Source organism: Drosophila grimshawi, unplaced genomic scaffold (assembly GCF_018153295.1).
Source record: "Drosophila grimshawi isolate 15287-2541.00 unplaced genomic scaffold, ASM1815329v1 contig_311, whole genome shotgun sequence".
Lineage (NCBI taxonomy): Eukaryota > Metazoa > Arthropoda > Insecta > Diptera > Drosophilidae > Drosophila > Drosophila grimshawi.
The window spans coordinates 17,881,226-17,903,575 of record NW_025063098.1 but is presented as its reverse complement, the minus strand read 5'-3'; the positions used below and the strand labels follow the sequence as shown (position 1 = coordinate 17,903,575).

The following is a 22,350-nucleotide window of genomic DNA, read 5'->3' as shown; positions in this document are numbered from 1 at the left end:
TATTGTATACTTTCTTTTTCCATTCATTCATTTCGTGCCAATTCCAATTCATTATCATAGATCAAGTATTTATTCTGTACTTTTCTCTTAAATCAACATTTACGTTGGGTGTCTAGGCGGTGCATATACAACACTTTTTTTTTTTGAGTGTATAATTCCACTAATTATTATTTCCTCTCGCATTACAATTTAGAATTGATTGTTATTTATCCAAAAATATTACTTGTGTAAATTCTATGAATTTATGTTTTGCTTGGTGCTTTTGCATTGGTGTGTTTTAATACCCATGATTAGCAATATTATTATAGACGAATAAAGTACGTATAAAAAGATAATTCCTTCTTTTTTTCTGTTTTCTTGCCATTGAACTAAAGAAGCAGAACAAACAGAGTGCTGCATTATTGCATAGGAGTTGCCGGCAAATTCCGTTTTGTGTGTGTGTGCGGTTTTGTGTGTGTGTTCTTCGTTTTTGCATATTGTTGCAGCATTAGTCAAGACGCTTCGACGGTGGTATTAAGTGCTCCGGCAGCACAGTTGGCAGCTCACAACCATCCACTTTGACATTGATTAAGTGCATCGCCAGCGCAAATTCATCAATGTCCAGAAAACCATCGCAATCAATATCGGACAATTTCCAGATTTTGCTAAGCACTGAATTAGGCAGTTTCGATTTGATGAGCTCCTGCTTGGCAGCTGCAATTGTTGAAGAATTTAGTGTGTTAATTATTATTAATTTGAAGCACCAATATTATTGTTATTCAACTTACTTGACCCGGATATTTTGCCATCGACCGGTCCCAGCTCGTTGAAGATGACATCTGTGCGTGGTTTATCCTTGTTGCATATCCATTCGTGCTCGCCGTATCCAGCATCGATGCCCTCGCCCTTCATGTAGCCAAACGGTGAGACAGTGTCGTCGATGACGCCCTCGAAGGCACCTCCTGCAAGAAAAATGGTGTAACCCAATCGATATAGTTTATAGTTTTCAATTACAAATCGATTTCAGTTTGTGTGTGTGTGTGTCGTAGATTAATGAAGCATATGCAATCTTAGTTTGTTCGGTGCGTTGTCCGCACTCAATTAGGCGCAATTAAAAACCTTCAGATCGTTTAGGCTCCAATTGACGACGTCGTTGGCCATGGGCCAAAACTGGGACGTCCTCAGGCCATAGACTTAAGTACGTACTTTAGCTGTCTAGTCTACTTGAAAGTGCAACATCACAAACGAGTGCGTTGCGTATGGCGCCTCCCTCATGTGGCAAGTGCCCCACACATATTTGTACCCTTGCAGAGGCCTTTTTATAGTTGTTGTTTTATATATATTCTTGACCAGCCAAACTGGGAACTTTTGCTGTCATTTAGAACATATAATTGCGAAAAAAAAAAATAATATACGTATGAAAAAACTAATCATTAGTTTTGAAATTTTTTCAAACGTTGATTTTTAATATATTGTTTAGTATTTCCCCTATAAATTAATACTGATTCTGTATCTTTTGTATATATATTCATTTGAAAGGAAAAGTGCCATAATTTTAATTAATTTAATTAAAGTAAGTTGAAAATGGGATACAAAATTATGTTTTCTTTTTATCTCACTTTTGCATGAGTCGTTTTCCAAAAACCGTCTTAACTTTAGTAGAAATTTAAAAATACACCTTTGAAAACATTTCTTGAGAATTATGCTATTATTTTTTTTCTTTCTGGATCAATTTATCAGAAAGCAGCCATAGAAACTATCTGTCGCAGATGAGATCTATGGAATAACTCTTTTTGTGCATCAAAATAAGCCAAGCGTATTATGAGACTACTAACTACTACTTGGCAAGAAATTGTCAACTTCGGAACTCTACTATATCACTTAGCTCCCTTGCCGTCTGCAAGGGCATATAATCTTCGGTTTGCCGAAGTTGGCGCTCTTCTCTCTTTATTAACTTCATTAAAGCAAATGAATATTTAGGCGGCGAGTTCGACAAAAATAGTTAAGCTTGCTTACATCAGTAACTGGCTCTGGCTTTGGCTCAGGTTCTGGCTGCGGTTCTGGTTCTGGGTTATCAAGATTGGGTTCGGGATTGACTGCAGCAGACCCTGAGCTGGCGGGTGTTGCGATTTCGATGTGTTTTTCAGTTTCAGTTTCTGCCTCGTTCTCGATATGGCCTACTCTACTTGTGCAGCTGCTGAACAATCTGAGCTGCTGCTGGCGGAGATTCTGCAGCCAGCGATCGAAGCGCTCCACAAACTGAGCACTCTGTGTGCCCGGGGTCAGAACCTGCGGCTCCTCGCACATATCGACCTCCTCCTCTTCTGCGATACACAAATGCATAAAAAGAAATTAAGTAAAAGACAGAGAGAGAAAGAGAGAGAGAGAGAGAGGAAAGACTGAGATAGAGAGAGAGAGAGAGAGAGGTCTACATACTGGTGCGAGACGAGCGTGACAAAGCGTTCAAATTTCTTTTCTTTTTGACGCACACTTGGAAAACTACGACAGAAAAATTAGTGTGCCATTGCCAAAAAAAATAATAATAATAAAAAGAACGAGTCAAATCTGAGAGTGGGTTGAAACTTTTTAGCAGCATATTGCTAAACATATTGCACATGTGTTGATAACAAACAATATACAAGATAAGCAAACGAGGCAACTGAAGAATGAATAAATCTAGTGCTAAATTGTCTCTGTTTCCAAGAGCACAATCTGTGCAAAGTTGATTGTGATGCGGAAGTATTTCTAAATCAAACAAATGAATTATAATAAATGCATAATGTACTCAAGATATTCTTCCGCTAGCAGTTGTAATGAAAATCTCAGAAAATTGTATTGAACCAATCTTGGCAACAACATTTGGTTTCCAACTGAAATTATGAAGAATCTACTTTATGCAATCTCCTAAGGAAATATGTCTTATGCCGACTTAAATTCTTGTTATCATCATATCGATCCGGGCTGACGGGAGAATAGCTCTAAGCTATACAATATTAATAAATTGTATTAAGATAATGGGCTTCAATGTAAACTAAGAAAATTCTTTATAAATTGTTGTGCTTCTTTTAAATTATATTTTAAGTACAAGCAAATCAATGACTCTGTTGGTGTAGACAATGGCAGGAAACAATAGGAAAACTATCTTTGATGCTTTTCCCTCTAAGCTCTAAGGTCAATTGCCCGCATGAGCATACAACTACAACAAAGGAAATACAAACGGAAATGCACTGAGACAAAGTGGAAACCAAAGCGGAAAATCACGAATAAATAAAGTAAACAACAATAAAACGGCTGACGACAAATAAGCAGAGAAAGAACACCAATCGGAGGCGACTCTCCTCGCACTCGACACATTCGACACATTCGACACTTTCGACACATTCGACACACAAAATTAGCGTCGTGTTCGGCGATGCTGAGGCGTTCTTGACTTTGATTTTCGACTGGTTCGCCTCGTTATTCACATTATCAGCGCACTCTTTTGGGGTTGGGTATATCTTTTGGCACTGCATCTCCCAAGGGGTATTTTTAGGCGGCAAGTTCATTCACTTGTTGGAGTTTCTTTCGGTCAGTGTATGGAGAGGGTCTTACTGATTTATTAGAGGGTGTGAAACACATGTAATTTCTAGAAATACTTCTCATGTAAAAAATTAAAAATAGACGCAAAAAGATTTTAAAATTGTATCATTTCAATAAATAAGTCTTATTAGGTTTTATTTCATCAATATTTAAGTGATAATTCTTTGGAAATGCAAATTATCTAAAGTTTATTTAATTGCACGAGTAATATTAATTTATAGAAATATTTGATTCTTATGCAAAAAATCAAAATTGAAAATTCATCATGTTTATAAATAATTTAAAGTAGGTTTTTTTGTTAATTATTTATGTGACAATTCTTTAACAATTATAATTATAATTTGTGCAGTTTTCTAAATTATACAATTAATAATAATTTCTAGAAACCCTATTCCTAAGCAATAATTTGTAAAATATGCGAAAAATTCGAAATTTAATCATTTCTAAAAATAAATTATATTATGTGATTTTTTTGTTTGTTTATTTAGTAATTAAAAGTGCAGATTCTTTGGAAATATCAGTCATAATTTGCGACCAAGTACTTGTTTCTCCGAAGCAACTTTCTTTTGAGAGTATTTAAACTCAGGTACTCTAACAAAATCTCTATTACGTACTTGAATCGGCTAATCCAAGGGAAGACAAATGGGCGTTGCTTTTAATACCCCGCCGCATGACGCATATGTGAAATGTGATCGAATGACATCAGATTCGATCGCTTTAGTGGCATTTTTTGGATTGGCATGGATTTTTTGGCGAAATGTATACGTATATATAAATAGTATAGATTCCATACTATATATATATAGTAAATGCTTTCGCAAGGCCTCCGCGTAATGCGCTAATCGTTTAATTAGAAGATCAGTCAAGTGGACCTCAAATGTGTCTAGTCTTAAATGGCCACATTTTGCGGAATCATTCTAGAAATGCTTGTATAGACGACTAAATCATCAAATAAATGCTTTCTTCCTGCGTTTAGTGCAAGTCCATTTTAAAAAAGGAAAAGAAAAAAATAAAGAGTCTCCAGTGGAAGCGCCCTGAATTGTCTCTCTCAATTTCAATTCCAATTTGATGTTCACTGCTGCATAGGATGGGGCCACTTAATGTGGCACACGCGACCAGTCGGCGCCGTGCTGCCACACACACAAATTGATACGCGGCCTCAGGTTGCCGTGCCGCATCGCATCAAGAGTATATCTATCTGGACGCAACTAGTTACTGCTCCTCTACACACAGAGAGGTTTGTGTGTGTGTGTGCAATAAAAAATTGAATGGGTTGCAATGGGTTTGGCCCCAGCTTAAAAAAAAAAATACGCTGCCTTTGCCAGAGCTTAGCTGCGCGACTTATGCAAAATATGAGACGGGTTGAGGGGAGATTGTTCTTATTGTGTGCCTGTAAATTTGCAATTTAAAAGCATTTACTATTATACCCTAACTGAAGGTGAATGGCATTACAAAACTATTTCAAACTGCAAATTTTCAACTGGTTTTTTTAATTCGTACATTGAGCTTTTTTTGTGATATCAATCCCTGTTTTTAATTTTTATGATATGAAAGGCAATTAAATTACCTTTTAAAAATATATAAACTTGTATGTGTAGTCATCTCCCCGAGATTTATTTATAAAAGCTATAAAGGCATGATTCAATAATGGGTTGGGTCGCTTACTCTTGTTGTTGCTTATATATATACAAGTATATGTTTTGTCGCCAAACGCTTTGATCTGCGGGAAACATGAGCTTTTTATGTGTTTCCAAGCAATTTCTTAATGCTCAAAAATAAATACACAAAAGTTATCAAGTCATTTTCTTCTTCTCTTCTCCTGAAGACTGAGCTTTTTGATTGAGGGCAGCTTAATGCACAACGAAAGCTTAATGATTAATGATGCTTACATAAATTTCACACTTATGAAAGCTCTACGCTCATTTGTACATCCTGTTTACTTATAAATAAATGTATAAGTGCACACATGACAATAATTAATTAAAAGTCATTCATTAGAATTTCAATCGCTAAGAATTAATCTTAATAAGTAATAAATAAATAAATACATAAAGAGTGTACAACTCGCGACGTTTTCAATTCATTTTCTTCCTCTTGCGCGCTGTTAATGCTGCTGTTTTTGGCGCTGTTCACTTATTAGATAATAATTATTTTCATTTTCTCATCTGTGTGTGAGTCTGTATGTGTGTGTGTATATTCGTGCATGGAATACATATGATCTTAATAAGCACAGCTGGTCACACTTTATGTAGTTGCTCGTTTTTATTAACATACAAGTGTCGTATAACAGAACAGAAACGTCATGTGGCAAAAGTATTACTTAATAATATACTCTGTTTAGTCATATGTACACATGTATGTATATATATATATATATATATATATATATATATATATATATATATATGCATATCTGTATGTTTTTTTTTGTTTTTGCAGCCCTGTACAGATAACAGAGCGAGTTCTTTGTTGCTGGAAATTAGAACAGTGCTAACCAGACGACAATTGGGCGTTGAACGTTGAACGCCTCTTTACAGAGAGCATGAGACACATTTTGGGTGTTTGTCTGCTACTGCTTCTTCTTCTTCTTCTTCTTCGCTTTTAGTGGGGTGTGAATTTCTCAGCTATGAACTTTCGATAAGCGTTGCTTCTTGAACTGATTTTTATCTATATCTACATTCATAGAGACTTAGTGATATCTATCTGAAGAGGAGCAGAGCCTGGCAACGCGATAACCCGAAAGATAGCCACAACAAACAAATGCGTTATTTGACTTGGCCTATAAATGTTAAAAAGCTGCTGCACAACCAATAAACATTTTACGAAGTGAAAACAAACAGGTGCCAAAGCAATCGTTAGACGTTGTAGTAATTGGGCACATAGCGCCACCCAAAAGACCTTGAACTTTCCCATTCCACACGACCAAAGTCGAATCACAGACTATCTATCGAAGTGGGGGGGTTCATAGGTCAAACACACACACACACTCACACAGAGGACATCATTAAATACAATTTACACGAGAATTATAATCGTTTTTTATATATTTATTACACTGATCAAACAGCAATTACTAATGCCCCCAAAGCAATTGGAATAAGTGCATTTATATAAAGCAGAATATTAAATGCTCTAAGCTAATACAATTATGTATCTGAAACAATAGCTTGAAATAAATAAAAACTACTTTGATTTCAAATATTGAAGAAAAAATAAAATTTTTTTCGTTTTATGATTTTAGTATGAAAATTCATAGCTTTTGTATACTAATCGAATTTCTGTCTAATATTCATATTCAAGGTGGTTTTATTACAATTTTTCCATACGTCAATCAATGATAATTTAACAATTTGTACTTGATTCAAGGCAAACCTAGTGCAAATAGAGGTATAAATATTGAGTACGCAAAAGTTAACAACAAAAACACAATTTATCGAGATTATTTAAGACTTAAATATTGATGAATTTAGTGCTGGGTATCTCATAGTCGGATGCACAACAGGTGTAGATCTAACTAGTTTTTCCACTGATTTGTCTGGTCTCAATGTTTTAAGTTAATGCTTTCAATGCGTGCTCGTCGTCATGGTTGGCTGGAAACTGAATCTGAATCCGAATCTGGATGCGTCGATGGTCAGACTGTGTCCAACTAACCGCTGAGCGCTGGAGTGTGAAATATGTATGTGGACTGACTGTACCCACTTAAAAATGAATGAAGAGCTCTCTCTCCTCTCTCCACTCTCCACACTCTCGACTCTCAGTGGCATTTCCCTTAGACATGAGTCACTCAATGAGCCACTTTTTTCACTGCTTACATCATGGCAAACAATTCGGTTCGATAATTGTTATCACTGGAACATGACGACAGCCAACGACCAAGTTGTGATAATAAGTTTGTTGTTGTTGTATTTAGGTAGTTACCCTCATAAAAAACGGACAAAATTTACTGTTCTACAAATGGAACACAATTACTTATTTTCTAAATACTTAAATAGGAGCAAAAGCTATTGAACTATCTACAAAATACTCATTAATAGCACAATTTTATTCATTAAACTTCACAATTTAAGCACTGCAATTTCTTATTAAACATTTTCCTGAAACCCCTATACAAAATATCCATAGAAAATTCTAAAACAAGAGTTCTATGATAATAAGAGCAAACTCTATTGAACTATGTACAAAATACACATTAGTAGCACTTTTAAACACTTTTTCGCTAAGTGTTTGCATGTTCCATGTCCACCCATTTTCAAGTAGAAATTTGTTGCTTATCATATATATTCACAGTATTTGTGTTAGATATGAAAGCTTAAAACTGAAAATGCCTTATTACCTTAACGTTCGCTGGCTATTTACAAAATTATTTGAATTGCACATTATTTAAGTTCTACTTGTCGCCAAAAACAAATAGAAAAAATATGAAAAAAAGTGCGTCCAGCATAGAAACAAAGTAATTTTCCGCTTATCAGCGAAGCGCTCTTATCGCACTGTTTGCCTAGCCAGTATAAAACTATAAATATATATAGTAATATGTATGTATATATATGTATATATATTCTCCATACATATGAGCCCCAATTGCATAAGTGCGAAAAGAGGAAGCTGCGAACCAAATAGACAAAGGCAATTAATTGAAAGGGGAAATTGGTTTCAGATATGAGATACAACATATATACCTATATATATATATATATATACATATTTGACAACATACAGTTACAAATCCACTTTGACAAGAAATGTTTGAAAATGTGTCTTTTAAGTTTGTGAGTTTAAAGAATTTATGAACTCGTTTTTAGAAGTGAAAGACTCTTGAAAATAAGCTAATAGGTTTTCAACTTATTTAAGAACATTTATGAAAACGAAGAAAATGAACGAAAAAATAATAGCAACACTTTTCAAATTTTGAAATTATTATTTAATTATGAAAATTAGAAATACTTAAACGAACTTTATAGAAATAAAGTGCGCAGGTGATGCTATTATTTTATTGCTTGTTTTTTAGTACTTCCAGGAGCAATACTGACTGTAAGTTATAGAGTAATACTAAAGAATATATTCAAAATAAACCTTTGAAAAAATTGCAATTATTTTAAACATAAATATTTTATATTATTTAAATAAGCCACATTGCATAAGTGCGAGAAGAGGAAGCTGCAAGTCAGTAAGCCAAAGACAATTAAGTGAAAGAGGAAATTTGTTTTAGACATGATAAACTATATATACATATATGTATGATGCTAGGAAAGCGAGTGGAAATGCCCAAGTATATCTCCTGTAGCTTTCCATGCTGCATGCTGCACGCTGCATGCGCTGCTAAGCACTTAAACTGTAATTGCTGCATTCATTAGACACATTCAGCGGTCTCAAATATATCTCTGTCTCGCTCGCTCGCACTAGCTGTGAATTTGTTGTGTTTCTGTGTGTGTGTGTAAACTTGTTTTCAACAATTTGGCATGACTATTTGTTAACTGGGTCAACTTGTGTTTTGCTTTTAGCTGTATTTTTTGCAAAAGTTGCGCGTGCGCAAAGATTTTTTTTTATTTTTTTTGGAAAAGCTGTCTGAGACGGTAGAAAATGTTCCAGTCTAGCTTTGCAGACAATCGTCAAAATGTTATATTCATGACATCTATATAAACCGCTTTCGGGGTCATGTTCCGCTTGGGAATAGCAACAAAATAGAGTTCCAATTTCAGGAATTTAACATACAACAAATTTGGCAACATTAATTCCAAATGTGCTGAATCTAAAAACAAAAACCGGCAGCATTAACATGTGATCATTAATTGCTTTCGTTGGATAACTCAAAAATATCAAGAAATTGCAGTTGTGGAATGCCATGGAATGCAATGAGGGCAATATGAATCAGCTGACTTATCACTCCTGGAAATGTGTTAAGCGCTAAACAATATTTCATTTCTGCTAGGTGCTGAAATGTGTATTTATCGATTTATATCGATTTTGTATGCAAGTGGATAGTGTGACCAGGTGATTAAGCAAGTGAACAATTGAACAATTGAAAAGTGCTGCTTTGAAGTTTATTATGATTACCTTCGATTGCTAGACGAGGGCGAGGACGAGGACGATGAGAACGGACAAAAGAGACAATTTTGTAGAGTGTTGTAGCCAAGATAAGGCAGATATATATATATGTGCTACAATATTAACTCACCCTTGACTACTGGATCTTGGACGAGTGACATCTCCTCCTGGGGAATCATTTCCATGAGTCGCGCAATATCCTTGGCCAGCATATTGTCGACAATGTCCAGCAGATGGGGCTTGAGTGAATGGAATTTGGAAAAGTCCTGATGCTGCAGCAGATCCTGCATTTTCTTCACATCCGGAAAATCGCCGGGGGATATGGAGTGTTCCCGTTGAATGCGATCATAGACCTGTCCCAGATTCTTGATCAGATCCTTCTTTTTGCTATCCTTGCCGAACATCGATGGCATATCCTTGCGCAGTTCTGCAATGATGAACGCATGCACCTTGGCCAGACGCGCACGCTTAATCAGATCGTTGAGTTTACGCAATGCCGCATTTCGTGGCAATGATTGCAGATCCCGGAACAGATCCTGTTCCTCGTCCTCGAACAGACGCCGATTGGCATCGAAGCGCAACGGCTGATCCCAGAAGCTGCCGATGTAGACACGTGCCACCTCCGGCGTCTGCAGCACCTTGCCCAGCGACCACATCAGCGCGCCATAAACCCGCATCAGCTGCTGATGATCAATCATATCCGCCTTGTTCAATATGATCCGGATCTTGTCATCGTGCCCCTTGAGCGCCTCAATCGAACGCCTAAACTCATCGGAGATGTCCAGCTTGTGCGCATCGAAGAGCAGAATGATGCGATCCACACGCTCCGCAAACCATTCGAGCACGCCCGTAAAATCATAGCCACGATCGATGCGCTGCTTCTCGCCGGACAAAATGCCCGGCGTATCCACAATGGAAATGGCATTCAGCACCGGCGACGAAACACTCGAGCACTGGAAACGATTGAGGAAGGCGTTGCCGTATTTCGACAATGGCCGGAATTGTTTCTTGGGATCGACGACGAGTGCATTGCCGGGAATAACGCCCTCCTTGTCATCGTACATAACGGCAATGAAACGATCTGTTGTCGGCTCCGGTCCGATGCGTATGCCGGGAAAATCACGCTCCAACAGGTAACGAATGAAGGTTGTCTTGCCCGTCGAGTACTGCCCCACCAGCAAGATCATCGGCTTCGCATCGAAATCCGGATCCTCCAGCTTTGGCGAGTGAAAATCATGGAATTGATAATGTTCCTCCAATGGCAACAATTTGCTGCGATAGATTTTCTTCAGCTCACCGATGACATTCTCGACCACCTCTTGATTTTTAGTCTCGCGCTTCAGAAAACTAAACATATTTTTTGTTTTATTTTTATTATATTTCTTTTTGAGAACACACAACTATTTATACAAAATTCGTAACACACACGGACGATGGGGCAGACGGGGGCGTGCGGGGCGGGGGCGAAGCGCAGCGACGGCGATATTCAATAAATATTATCGGGCGAATTGAAATGCGAGTGTCCACGTGTAAAACAACAACAAAAATTGATGAATATTAAATTTTTTGTTGGTTTCGTTGAAATTTATGATGTGTACACTCGATTTAAGGCGAGACGTCGCGAATGATTCACGCGCGGCGTACGTTGTATATTTTTGGAATAATAATAATAAAACAAAAAAACTGGGCCGCGTTTCGGTACTATAAGCGACAGACACCAAGGCTGCAATTCCAAATCCAATATGAACTGATATAAAGCTATCGAGTAGTGCGCACCGATAACCGATTGCCGAAGCAGCTTGTTGCGATAGTTACAGTCCAGGGTGGCAGCACATTTGAGCGATTCAACTCCGTAAAAAATATACATAAACTTAAAATAATGTAACTTTTGGGAGCCCCTTTTGAAAATATATAAATTACTAAGTCAGCTGTCACATTTTATTGTGCAGATGAGGCAACAATTTTTATAATATATTGCAAGCTATTTCAAGTAATTATTAACACTACTTTGAACCGATAACTTTTGTTTGACAGCAGAACGACATAGAATATGGTCAGCCTAAAATTTACGCATGCCTCTCATCAAACGACGGCCCCAGCTGTTTGGGTTTCGATTTTCAGTCGTGAGAGCGCAGCGCTAGCTAGGTTTGCGAGCGGTGGTCGGGTTAAAATTTTTGTTGGTGTGCATCGCACCAAAGAAAGCGAAAAGTGAATACATAATTTACATAAAACGTTAGAGCAATAAAAATTCAACAAAATCTAAATAGCTGGTGAAATGTAGCAATCAAAATCGGTAGATGCCGTGTGTGCTGTGTATATGTGTGTGTGTCGCAGCAGCAGCAGCAGCTGCCAGCATGTATCTCAATAGAAATTGCATGAATCTCAAACGCAAGGCGCGCAGCGACACTAAAAACAACACCAACAACCACAACAGCAACGTGAACAACAACAATAATTTATAACAACAACGACAACAACAACAAAAAAAAGCACATTTAAGTAATTCAACAATTGAGAAAATACGACTACTACAATAAAGGAGAACTTTTCGCAAAATGCTCGAAATTCTATTCAAAGCGACTGCAATGCGGCAACAAAAAAACCAACAACAACAGCAACAATTTAAATGCAGGCATTAAATCTGAAACTGGACTGGGAGTCTGAAAAATCGATTGAGGAACAACGATGCCGACAGACGAAACGGAGCCACAAACGAAAATATTGCGCACTTGCAATTTTAGTCAAAGGTACATTTAAACGTCTCTCTAGATATATATAATTAACATCTATTTCAATAGCTGTATGCTCTGTAAATTAGCACAATATTTCACAAGCCAACAACAACAACCACAACTAAATGCAAAGTAAGCGGCGAATTAGGCTTTGCACCCTGTATACCCTGTAAGCATTTAGCATTGGCCAAAATGGCCATGTTAAATGTTATGTGCATTTGTGCACAAAATTCAAATACAATTTTTGCACATTCAAATTGGCGAAAATGAATGCAAAAGTTACTATGAATTTTTCTTTAAATTTAATCAAAAACCAAACTTGCAAAACTTCTTAAAAAGAAAACCACCCATTTTTATTTATTGAGTTTCCTCGATTTTCAAAGAACAAACTTATTGAAAAGGCTTCAATAAATATAAATTTGAAATTAATATTAATAAACATACAATAAAAAAGTATAAATTTATTTAAATATTTTAAAGTAAATGGAAAAATATAAACTTTAAACAATATTTCATTTTCACGTAAGGTTAAAAAAAAGCTTAACTTAAAAAAGAGAATAGAACATAGAAAGAAAATAAAATCTATACAAAATCGATAAGCTTAAACTTGACAGTACGTGGTATGTGCTAGTTGAACATATGCTAAAATAACACTCTTGTTGCTCTGTGTTTTGCTTGTCTTTTGTGCGACTTTTTTTGTTTGTTTTTTTTTTTAGCCCCGTTATATCGTACACTGATTTCGTAACAAGCAAACAGTAAATAAACAAATAAATACTGTCTCACATACCTGTTTATGCTGAATATCTTGTCTACAGGTTTACCGCAAACAACCTTCCCTCTACCCCACCCCCTGTCTGCCCCTAACTGTTAGCTATTAGCTGTTGAGTACGCGTGCCCTTAAAGACATTGCTTCTTTCACGTTTTGCTTCTTTTCTTTATGGTTTTTTGTTTTGTTTTTTTTTGCTTAATCTTTTAATCGATGTTTAAAGTTCAAATTCAAAGTCAAATGGATGGCTTATTTCCGGGGCGGGGAATCCGAATTGTCGTCGTCATCATCGTTGACGCCCCCCATTAGGTTTAGCTATTTTTTTTTGTTCTGGCTTTCGGCACTTGAACTTTGCTCTATTTATGCTATTTATGGAAATTCGTTGATTTCATTAACATTAATGTTGCCATGGCATTTATGGGCGTATAGGTTTTCGGATATAAATTTCTGGCTGGCTTTTTCCTTTTTATTGACTAGAATTGATGACGCTTATTGGGTTTTTATTTCTATCTACTTTTGGGGCCGATTTAATTATCATTTAATATACGTTTCGACAGTTGCTACAGTTTATTGAAAAAACATTATAATTATAGCACGATTTTAGCACAAAATTAGGCTAATTAACAAAATTAGACTCTAAAAAGGTGTTATCTCATATATATTTCTATATGTATTGTGTTGTATTGCAAAAATAAGCTGTTTTAATTAGACAAAATTGGAAATTTGGAAAAAACCTTTCAAATGATGTTTACTTATGGCAGTGGAAGATTGCCATTTTGTAAGGTCGAATTCTTAAATTATAATTTCCACTATTTTTTCAATTAACAAATAATACAATTATGCTAACGCATTTGTTAAAAAATATATTAATATTGCTGTTCATTTGCCAATTCCTATTATTGCTATAAATAAATATATTGCGATATCAAATCCCAACAAACACTAAATTTAAATATAAAAATATATAATTAAATTTAGTGCTTGTCTGGAAATATTACAACAACAGAGAACGTTGCAGTCGGACATAACCGAAATGCGATTTTACCGATTTACACTTTCCGAAATATCTGATTTGCCTGGATGAGGCGGAGATGGGCGTGGCTGTATAGCCTCCTGGTGGACGTAGCACTCCAACGTAGACTTTGATGCGCGCACAGACTAGTATATGTTCCATGGTCCCAGTCTCTATCTCAGTCTATTCAGACGGACATTTATTTAATACCTTCGTTATCAGAGTTCAAAAATGAGCTTTGTTAACTAATAAAGATAATGTTATAGAGCTTTAACATCACAATACAATATAGGTGTGCTTACAATTTTGATAAACTTGCCTTACTATTTACCTGCTTTTCAATACAATTTTTGATTTCGTTAAAATGCCTATTAAGCAAAATTTTCGAGCACTTCATGAATTATATAAATATACATATATTTATATATTACGGTATCAAGGTCATGGTAATATTCCCTGACAAACACAAAAGAAAAAAAGAATATATTAGTTCGATTTGTTCCTGCCTGTTAACTGGCACAAAGAATGCTTGCTGAGGCGACAACTGCAAAGCAATGATGTATTTCGAGAAACGTGGCACTCGCCAAATCTGCCATTCTATTTATAATGCCAATTGACGCGAGGCCGTCCGAGATCGTCGCCCACTTTACAAGTGAGCGACCCCTCCCCTCCTCCTCCAAAAGTCCGGCGGAGAAGGTATTCGCCATATTCGCCGGTCTCCCGAGGCTGATGACAACACACGCACGCAATTGTTACGTGTCGTGAGGAGGCCGTTTGTGACTAGTGCACCCAACCATCCACGTCGCACCACCCACCTAGCCTATTGTTATAGCGATTCAAGTCAAGCTGAATGGCTTATCGCTAATCACCCGAGACTGAATACCAAGTGCCTAAACCTAAACCTAAACACATGGAGGATGAGGAGGAGGAGAACTCATCAGTCGAAGCCGATTCGCATTTAAGGCTGAGATTTTATCGCGGCGCAGCTTTGCTGCTGATTTCCATGATGGCGATTGCAACAGCTGAAAGCAGTTCTCTATGTAAATTAATAGCCTCTTGAGTAATGCGTTTAGATTGACAGATTCCAGATTGCAGGCCCACTTCAATTTCACATAAAGCAAGCCACTTAAAATTTGAAATGCGAAACACGATTAACATAAAACAATTCAGCAATTACGAATACGATACGATTGAACCTCTTCGTATATACCGCACATACTTACAATAACCCTGACCGGGGGGATTTCAATTTAGGTTCGAAATAAATAATGTTGTGTTAAAGTCTCAGCAATTCACAACTCATAGATTTACTAATTAAGTAAGTTAAGTAACTTGCTTACTAACTTACTTACCTATTTACTTCTTACTTACTTGGTTAATTAGTTCCTTACTTAATTAATAACTTACATCCATTCATACTTTGTTAGTTACTGCTATTAAATCACTGTCTTATTGAGTTCCTTCCACTAACTTGCTTACTTCTTGACTTAATTATGTTCTTCTTTAAGTTCTCACTTATGTACTTACTTACAAACCTACTTACTTTACTGCCTTACTAAGTCACTTTCTGACTACTTACTTGACTATAGCATTCTACTTTGTTTTTTATGCTTATGTCCAAAATTTATCGCACTTAACGCTCAGCTGTACAAATACAAATATTTTCCATGTGGTGGTTTGTCAAGCAAAATATTTACTTTATTATAATTATACTGTGTCAAAAGAAATAAAAGATAAGTGGGACTTGCCAACTTCTGTCTTCTGCTTGTTTTTTATTAGCGATCCGATAAAAAAAATTTCATGTTACTCGAAGAAACCAATTAAATGTGTGGAATGATTAGCATTTTGAAGTTAACTCCCTTTTCGTGCTTTACTTTTATCACCACTTTCAATTAGTTAATGTTCATTTATTTTTTATTGATAACATTCGTTTATCAATTCGGTATACTTTTAGATGGCGCACTGAAAGAAGTCACCTCATTGGCACCTGCTAGCAACTGGGAAACAGTCGCCGATAACATGTCAAAAATGAGAGGTAAATACAGCTACGGTTCTCCTCGTACAGAAATGATTTCATTTTCTATGAAGGTCGTGTACTGATACCGCTGCCCAATACGGGGGCAATGGGACGCAAACGCAACAAATTTTATATGCGCAGCATTTTCATCCTGGCCCTGTGCATCTTTGGCCTGCTGCAGTATCACAACTTTAACTACTGTGAGTGGAATTCTTTTATAAGCTAATTATTGCTTTCCAATATTTGTGGGATTTTTATTTTGTGGATAGTGGATAGTCGCGATACGATGGTGAGCGATTCGGTGACCAATGACTCGGTTGATGCCATAATGTCCATGGTGCCGGCAACACTGCACAAATATCTGACGCCACACACACGCAACCACAGCGCCGGTGAGATCTATCACGAATTAATAAATAGAATAAATACTAAACCCCGTTTATTTTTTTTTTTCTGCTATATAGCGCTCCAATTGAATAGCAGCGGTGCTGCTTCAATTGGCTCTGGTTTGGCGGCATCGACCACAATCAGCTTTGATGTTTATCATCCGCCAAATATGACGGAGATCAAGCGTCAGATAATCAGATACAACGAAATGCAGCTGGTGCTGAATGAGGACATTTTTGGGCCGCTGCAAAACGATTCTGTGATAATTGTCATACAGGTGAGTGGAATTTTGTTTGGAGCTACAAATGCTAGAAACATTTCTTACTCGCAGGTCCACACGAGGATCAATTATCTGCGCCATTTGATTGTTAGTTTGGCGCAGGCACGGGATATATCCAAGTCTCTGTTGATATTCTCGCACGATTTCTACGATGATGATATCAATGATCTGGTGCAACAGATTGATTTTTGCAAAGTGATGCAGATATTCTATCCGTATTCGATACAAACACATCCGCACGAATATCCCGGCGTCGATCCCAACGATTGTCCCCGGAACATTAAGAGAGAGCAGTGAGTGAAGGACTATTAATCAATTCGAAATACAATGTAAATCCCGTTTTTTTTGCTTTTTTGTTTTGTTGCAGAGCTCTTATCAGCAGCTGTAACAATGCCCTATATCCTGATCTCTATGGCCATTATCGTGAGGCGAAATTTACGCAGACCAAACACCACTGGTGGTGGAAGTCGAATCGTGTCTTCAACGAACTGGAAGTGACCCGGTTTCACACGGGTGAGCAGCGCTGAAGCAACTTTCCCCCAAAGAAACTCATTAATTTTTAATTCGTATAATTTGATTTTAGGTCTCGTTTTGTTCCTTGAGGAGGATCATTATGTGGCCGAGGATTTTCTGTATTTGTTGGCGATGATGCAGCAGCGCACCAAAGACTTGTGCCCCCAATGCAATATCCTGTCCCTGGGCACCTATCTGAAGACATTCAACTATTATACCTACCACAGCAAGGTGAGTTTCAAAATACCCACCACCACGCACACACACACACTCTCTGTGCTTCCTTTGCCTGGCTACGAAATTCGTTTTAGTCGTCAACACAAACAAAAAAAGAAGAAAATGACTTAAAGAAAACAAAAACCAAAAACAAAAATATATATTTAATTTATGTTTTTAACAAGAGCAAATGTCAACGCTTATTGCCAGTTTAACTGTTCTCTAAACTAAACATATCCCGTCTGAAACATGAACGTTTTTAAATAGTGTATTAAATCATTTCAAGCACTAGCAAAAAGGATCTTCAACACATACATACATACATACACGCATACATACATACATACACACGTACATACATACATATGCCTAGTGCACACAGATACAAAACACACACATAATTACATCTATGTAACACTCATCTGGCAATTGTTCAACAAAATATATGTCTACTGTACATATGTATGTTTTCACCGTATTTGATTTGCTTTAATTCGTACTATAAGCAAACACACACACATACACACACACACACATACACAATCGCAATTCATATATCGTTTCTAAATATGCATATCTTTCTGCGTTCTATTCTACTTGATGACAGACTAACAAAAAATCGTTTGCTTCCTCGCTGATCTCGTCAAACAGTCTATTAGGATCGAATAGGCATAATAATAATAATAATAATAACAACAATAATAATAATAATAATAGAAACTCCATTCTGCAGTTAACTGCGTCATCATCAGCGCTATCATCATCCAGCACTTCATTAAAGAATGCGAATGCGAATGTGAAAGTCTATGTGGGCGACACCGTCGATGTCGATAACGATAACAGCAACAAAAATAAAAAAAACAGCAATAAAAGAACTAGCCACATCAACACTGTCACCGCTACAGCCACATCCAACACCAATAATAACAATAATCCTTATAACGATAATATTAACAACAATAACAATAACAATTACAATAGCAATAATAATATTAATAATAACAATAAAAATGGTGCACAAACATGGAACTATCATGTCCTGCCGTCATTGTATTCCGTCTATCAGAAGGTAGCACCATCGACAGCAATAACCAACATAAAAAAAAGAAAACAAAAAATAATACCGTTATAATCCTAATCGATATCCAGCACTTCCGATCATTGCAATTGTAGCGCACAATTTGATTCCGATTTATTTTTCATAACTATTGTTTTAATTTGCTTACTGTCTGCGTTTTGCATGTTAGCCGCTAACCAAACCCGCAAATCCAATCCCAAAATGCTTTAGCAATTCGCATGTGTGTGTGTATTTTTAATGTTTGTGTTAATTGTTAACGTCTCTCTTTACTACGATATATTTATGTATATGTTTTTATGTGCTTGGCTCTGTGTTGGCATGCCGATAATTCGATAAACACACACAGTTGCGCACGCGCGTACACGTCGCCAAGATCGATAGGCGCAGCATCAGCCATGACTATCGCAAGGTATCGTTATCTATACGAACCCATAGCTTTAGAGCGTTTATCGATTATGCAAATCAATTTGATTGGGGGGCATACCTACATCATCAACTAACAGCACTGCGATCCACACGAATGGGCGCATTTTTCAAAAATGGGACTTATAACTTTCGATCATTTTAATCATGAGTTAAATTCTGGTATAGATTTGATGCAATCGCGCATTCAATTTGTTATTATGATTCCTCCTCAAAACACACTCTTGGCTCGATTTTTCTTTTCGTTTAACTTGAATGAAAATTTGCATGCCCAACTACCCCCACCCACCCCCCGTTTTACTTCCAATTGTTCGCTGTTCGTTACCCAAAAAAAGAACCGCTCGAAGTCATAATCAAACAGCAAATCCCAACTGATTCACATTTCCATTGCTCTGGCAGGTGGAGTCCATGCCATGGATAAGCAGCAAGCATAATATGGGCTTTGCCTTCAATCGCACCACCTGGACGAGCATTCGCCGGTGTGCGAGACACTTTTGCACCTACGACGACTACAATTGGGACTGGTCGCTGCAACATGTGTCTCAGCAGTGTCTCCAGCGCAAGCTGCACGCGATGATTGTCAAGGGACCCCGCGTCTTTCACATTGGCGAATGGTTAGTGGATTATCAATCGAACTGATAATATTTACTTAGTTTACTTTGTAATTACAGTGGCGTTCATCACAAGAACAAGAATTGCGAATCCAATCAGGTCATCTCCAAGGTGCAACATGTGCTGCGCATAGCACGGACTTCCAATCAGCTGTTTCCGCGCTCCCTGATGATGACGGTGCCCAGCTTGATAAAGAAATCGAAGCTACGCAAGGGCAATGGCGGTTGGGGCGATCTCAGGGATCATGAGCTATGCCTGAACATGACGCTGCCAACGAGATAAAGGATATCACCAAATACTAACCGTAGCAAAAAAGCCAACAAAATAAATTAATACATTGGCTTACTTAGTTTAAACATTAGCTTTTACTTCAGTAGAACATAATTTAAAATAGTTACTCTGAAATACAAAAAGATTGTGAAAGAAAATCCCCCAAAAAAGTTTTCATATAAGTGGACAAAACAACTGAATTAACAAACAAAAAATACTACACGAATTCGCAATCAACGCAAATTTGTGCATAATATGCAAATGCAAAAAATCAGTGAATCTAATAGCAAATTTTATAACAAGAAACCAAAATATTTAACAATGCTGCACAATTGAATTTTTATATACATAATTATAAATCATCTAGTCAGATTTGTATAGGCCCAAAAATCCTAATGAAATTCCACATTGTGCCGTTTTTTCACTATATATATATATATATCTTTTATGGTTTATGTTCCGTCCACAAATCAAGACCGAACTATTCCCATTAAATCGGTGATGTAAACCATGGCGATCATTTCTATATATATATATGCATATAAATATGTAACTTGCATGAGATCAGTCTAACTAATATACTTTGTAATAATCATCAATCTATATACAAGTAGAATATACATATATTTACATAGCTGTATTTTGAACAACAACCCCCAGATTGTGCCGAAAGCATTAATAAGTCAAGAAAATAAACGCATCAACTAGTCATATATATATATATATATATATACAATACAGATGGCTTAATAATTGAATTGTACCAAGAAAAACGCAGAAATATATATGTGGAAATCTCTTCAATAACTAAACTATTTAAGATATAAGAATATAAGCATGTAAATAGTTGAGGCCCTTTGTTGTATAGATTTCACATAAGTTCTCTTAATATAAAATAAGTATTACATTTATGTATTTGTTATTTTTTAATTGTTAGTCCAAGGCGCTTTTATCTCATAGGATTTTCAATTACAAATTTGGACGTAAATTAATATATACACATATAATAAAGGCTAATTAACTGAAATCGCACGTTCGAACTGTTTACTCATTAACTATTAACTATTTATACACTTTGCTAACATTTCCAACATTTTCGCATGATAATTGGCCGTATCACTTGCCATTCGATTCAGTATCTTCAGCCTTGTCATCGCCGCTCGATTTAAATCATCCGTTCGTCCCCTTGCTATCTCAACCATTGCCAATTCAAAGGATGTCATTTTGGGATTTTTTGTAGATTTGTTTCGCTTTGCAGGTGGCTCATCTGTCGTTGGACTGAAATCCCCGTGAAATGATTCCTCCGAAGTTGCAACAATAAATGAATTATTTGAATCTGTTTCTGAAACATTATCATCAGCATCCGCAACATTATCCCCAACATCCTCATTGTTATCATCAACAACATCATTACCAGCATCATCAACAACATCATTACCAGCATCATCAACAACATCATTACCAGCATCATCAACAACATCATTACCAGCATCATCAACAACATTATGATTTTCAGCATCTGCATCCGATTCATTCTTACACATCATCTCCGTCTCATCTACATAAATTTTTTAGAGTTTTTCTTAGTAGAATTTATAGATATAGAAACGGAAAAATTTACCTGCATTTTGCATTGCCAGTTGGGACATGATTTGATGCATTTTTTTAAAATGTAGCCAACGTTTGGAGCTAGCATCAGGCTTTGTCCTTTCGCTTAACTCAGTTCTGGGCGACATTTCAAAATATTTATATATATTATTGTAAGTAGTTCTATGTACCAATATATACATACTTGTATTTCCTGACCAGATTATCCAACTTTATTTTTATTTTCGACCAATGTAACTTCAGGCCGGCTTCTGCTAATTCTATGGCCATTTTCTTATATATTTTGCTGTTCTTATGCACCGGGGACTTAAACAAGGGAACATTCTCCTCCCACATGTCAAGTAATATCTTTTCATGGTAGAACTCCCAAACAGCCCGTTTAATTATATCATCTCCAGTTTTGCTCATTATAATTATCTATTTATTCTTGGACAGCTGTTACAAAAGATGTTGGATGATGTTGCATTTGAGAATCACTTTTCGCATCTCCTGCTAGATGTCGTCCTGTGTGAATTGCTTACTAAAATGTTGCATTTCTCAAGCTAAATGACGTACGTGGTGAATGAAATTTGGCATTCGCCCCGAACACGTTGCCGTTCATTCAATATGTTGTAAAATAAATTAATGGAACTTTTAATTTTGACATAAAGCCAATTTCACAATAAGCATTTGAGTAATTGTAAAGAATTTTTTTAAAAATAAGTGAAAAGCAAAAGGATTTTTTTTTGGCAAATTTGAATATTCCCGGTCTACCATTCGCCCCGAATAGTTTTGTAGTGCTGTGTAATGCCATTGAATTGGCTTCGATTGACAGCACAAATAAATGCCAACAAATT

At 36.5% G+C, this 22,350-nt stretch overlaps 3 protein-coding genes across 4 annotated transcripts; 1 reads left to right on the top strand and 2 right to left on the bottom strand.

The window, feature by feature from the left end:
• Positions 1-47: 47 nt before the first annotated feature.
• Positions 48-11,508, bottom strand: LOC6567491 (EH domain-containing protein 3). Its single transcript, XM_032739947.1, has 3 exons — positions 9,731-11,508; positions 768-941; positions 48-693 (listed from the first exon to the last, which is right to left on the bottom strand). The coding sequence occupies exons 1-3, from the start codon at positions 10,953-10,955 to the stop codon at positions 488-490; spliced, it is 1,605 nt and encodes a 534-aa protein (XP_032595838.1). The 5' UTR covers positions 10,956-11,508; the 3' UTR covers positions 48-487.
• Positions 11,509-11,711: 203 nt separating this feature from the next.
• On the top strand, positions 11,712-20,911 carry LOC6567492 (alpha-1,6-mannosyl-glycoprotein 2-beta-N-acetylglucosaminyltransferase). Of its 2 annotated transcripts, XM_001993855.3 has the most exons (11): positions 11,712-12,347; positions 16,065-16,145; positions 16,199-16,327; positions 16,397-16,519; positions 16,592-16,791; positions 16,846-17,087; positions 17,162-17,307; positions 17,378-17,538; positions 18,131-18,592; positions 19,424-19,638; positions 19,696-20,911. In XM_001993855.3, the coding sequence occupies exons 1-11, from the start codon at positions 12,227-12,229 to the stop codon at positions 19,916-19,918; spliced, it is 2,103 nt and encodes a 700-aa protein (XP_001993891.2). In that variant the 5' UTR covers positions 11,712-12,226; the 3' UTR covers positions 19,919-20,911. The 2 variants fall into 2 exon arrangements, with proteins under 2 accessions (XP_001993891.2, XP_032596069.1); XM_032740178.2 differs by lacking the exon at positions 18,131-18,592 and having other exon boundaries at positions 11,723-12,347; positions 19,696-20,781.
• A 12-nt stretch (positions 20,912-20,923) lies between these two features.
• LOC116805794 lies at positions 20,924-22,209 on the bottom strand. Its single transcript, XM_032740180.1, has 3 exons — positions 21,699-22,209; positions 21,528-21,631; positions 20,924-21,464 (listed from the first exon to the last, which is right to left on the bottom strand). Exons 1-3 carry the CDS (start codon positions 21,920-21,922, stop codon positions 20,965-20,967), a joined length of 828 nt encoding a protein of 275 aa, XP_032596071.1. The 5' UTR covers positions 21,923-22,209; the 3' UTR covers positions 20,924-20,964.
• Between the last annotated feature and the right edge of the window lie 141 nt (positions 22,210-22,350).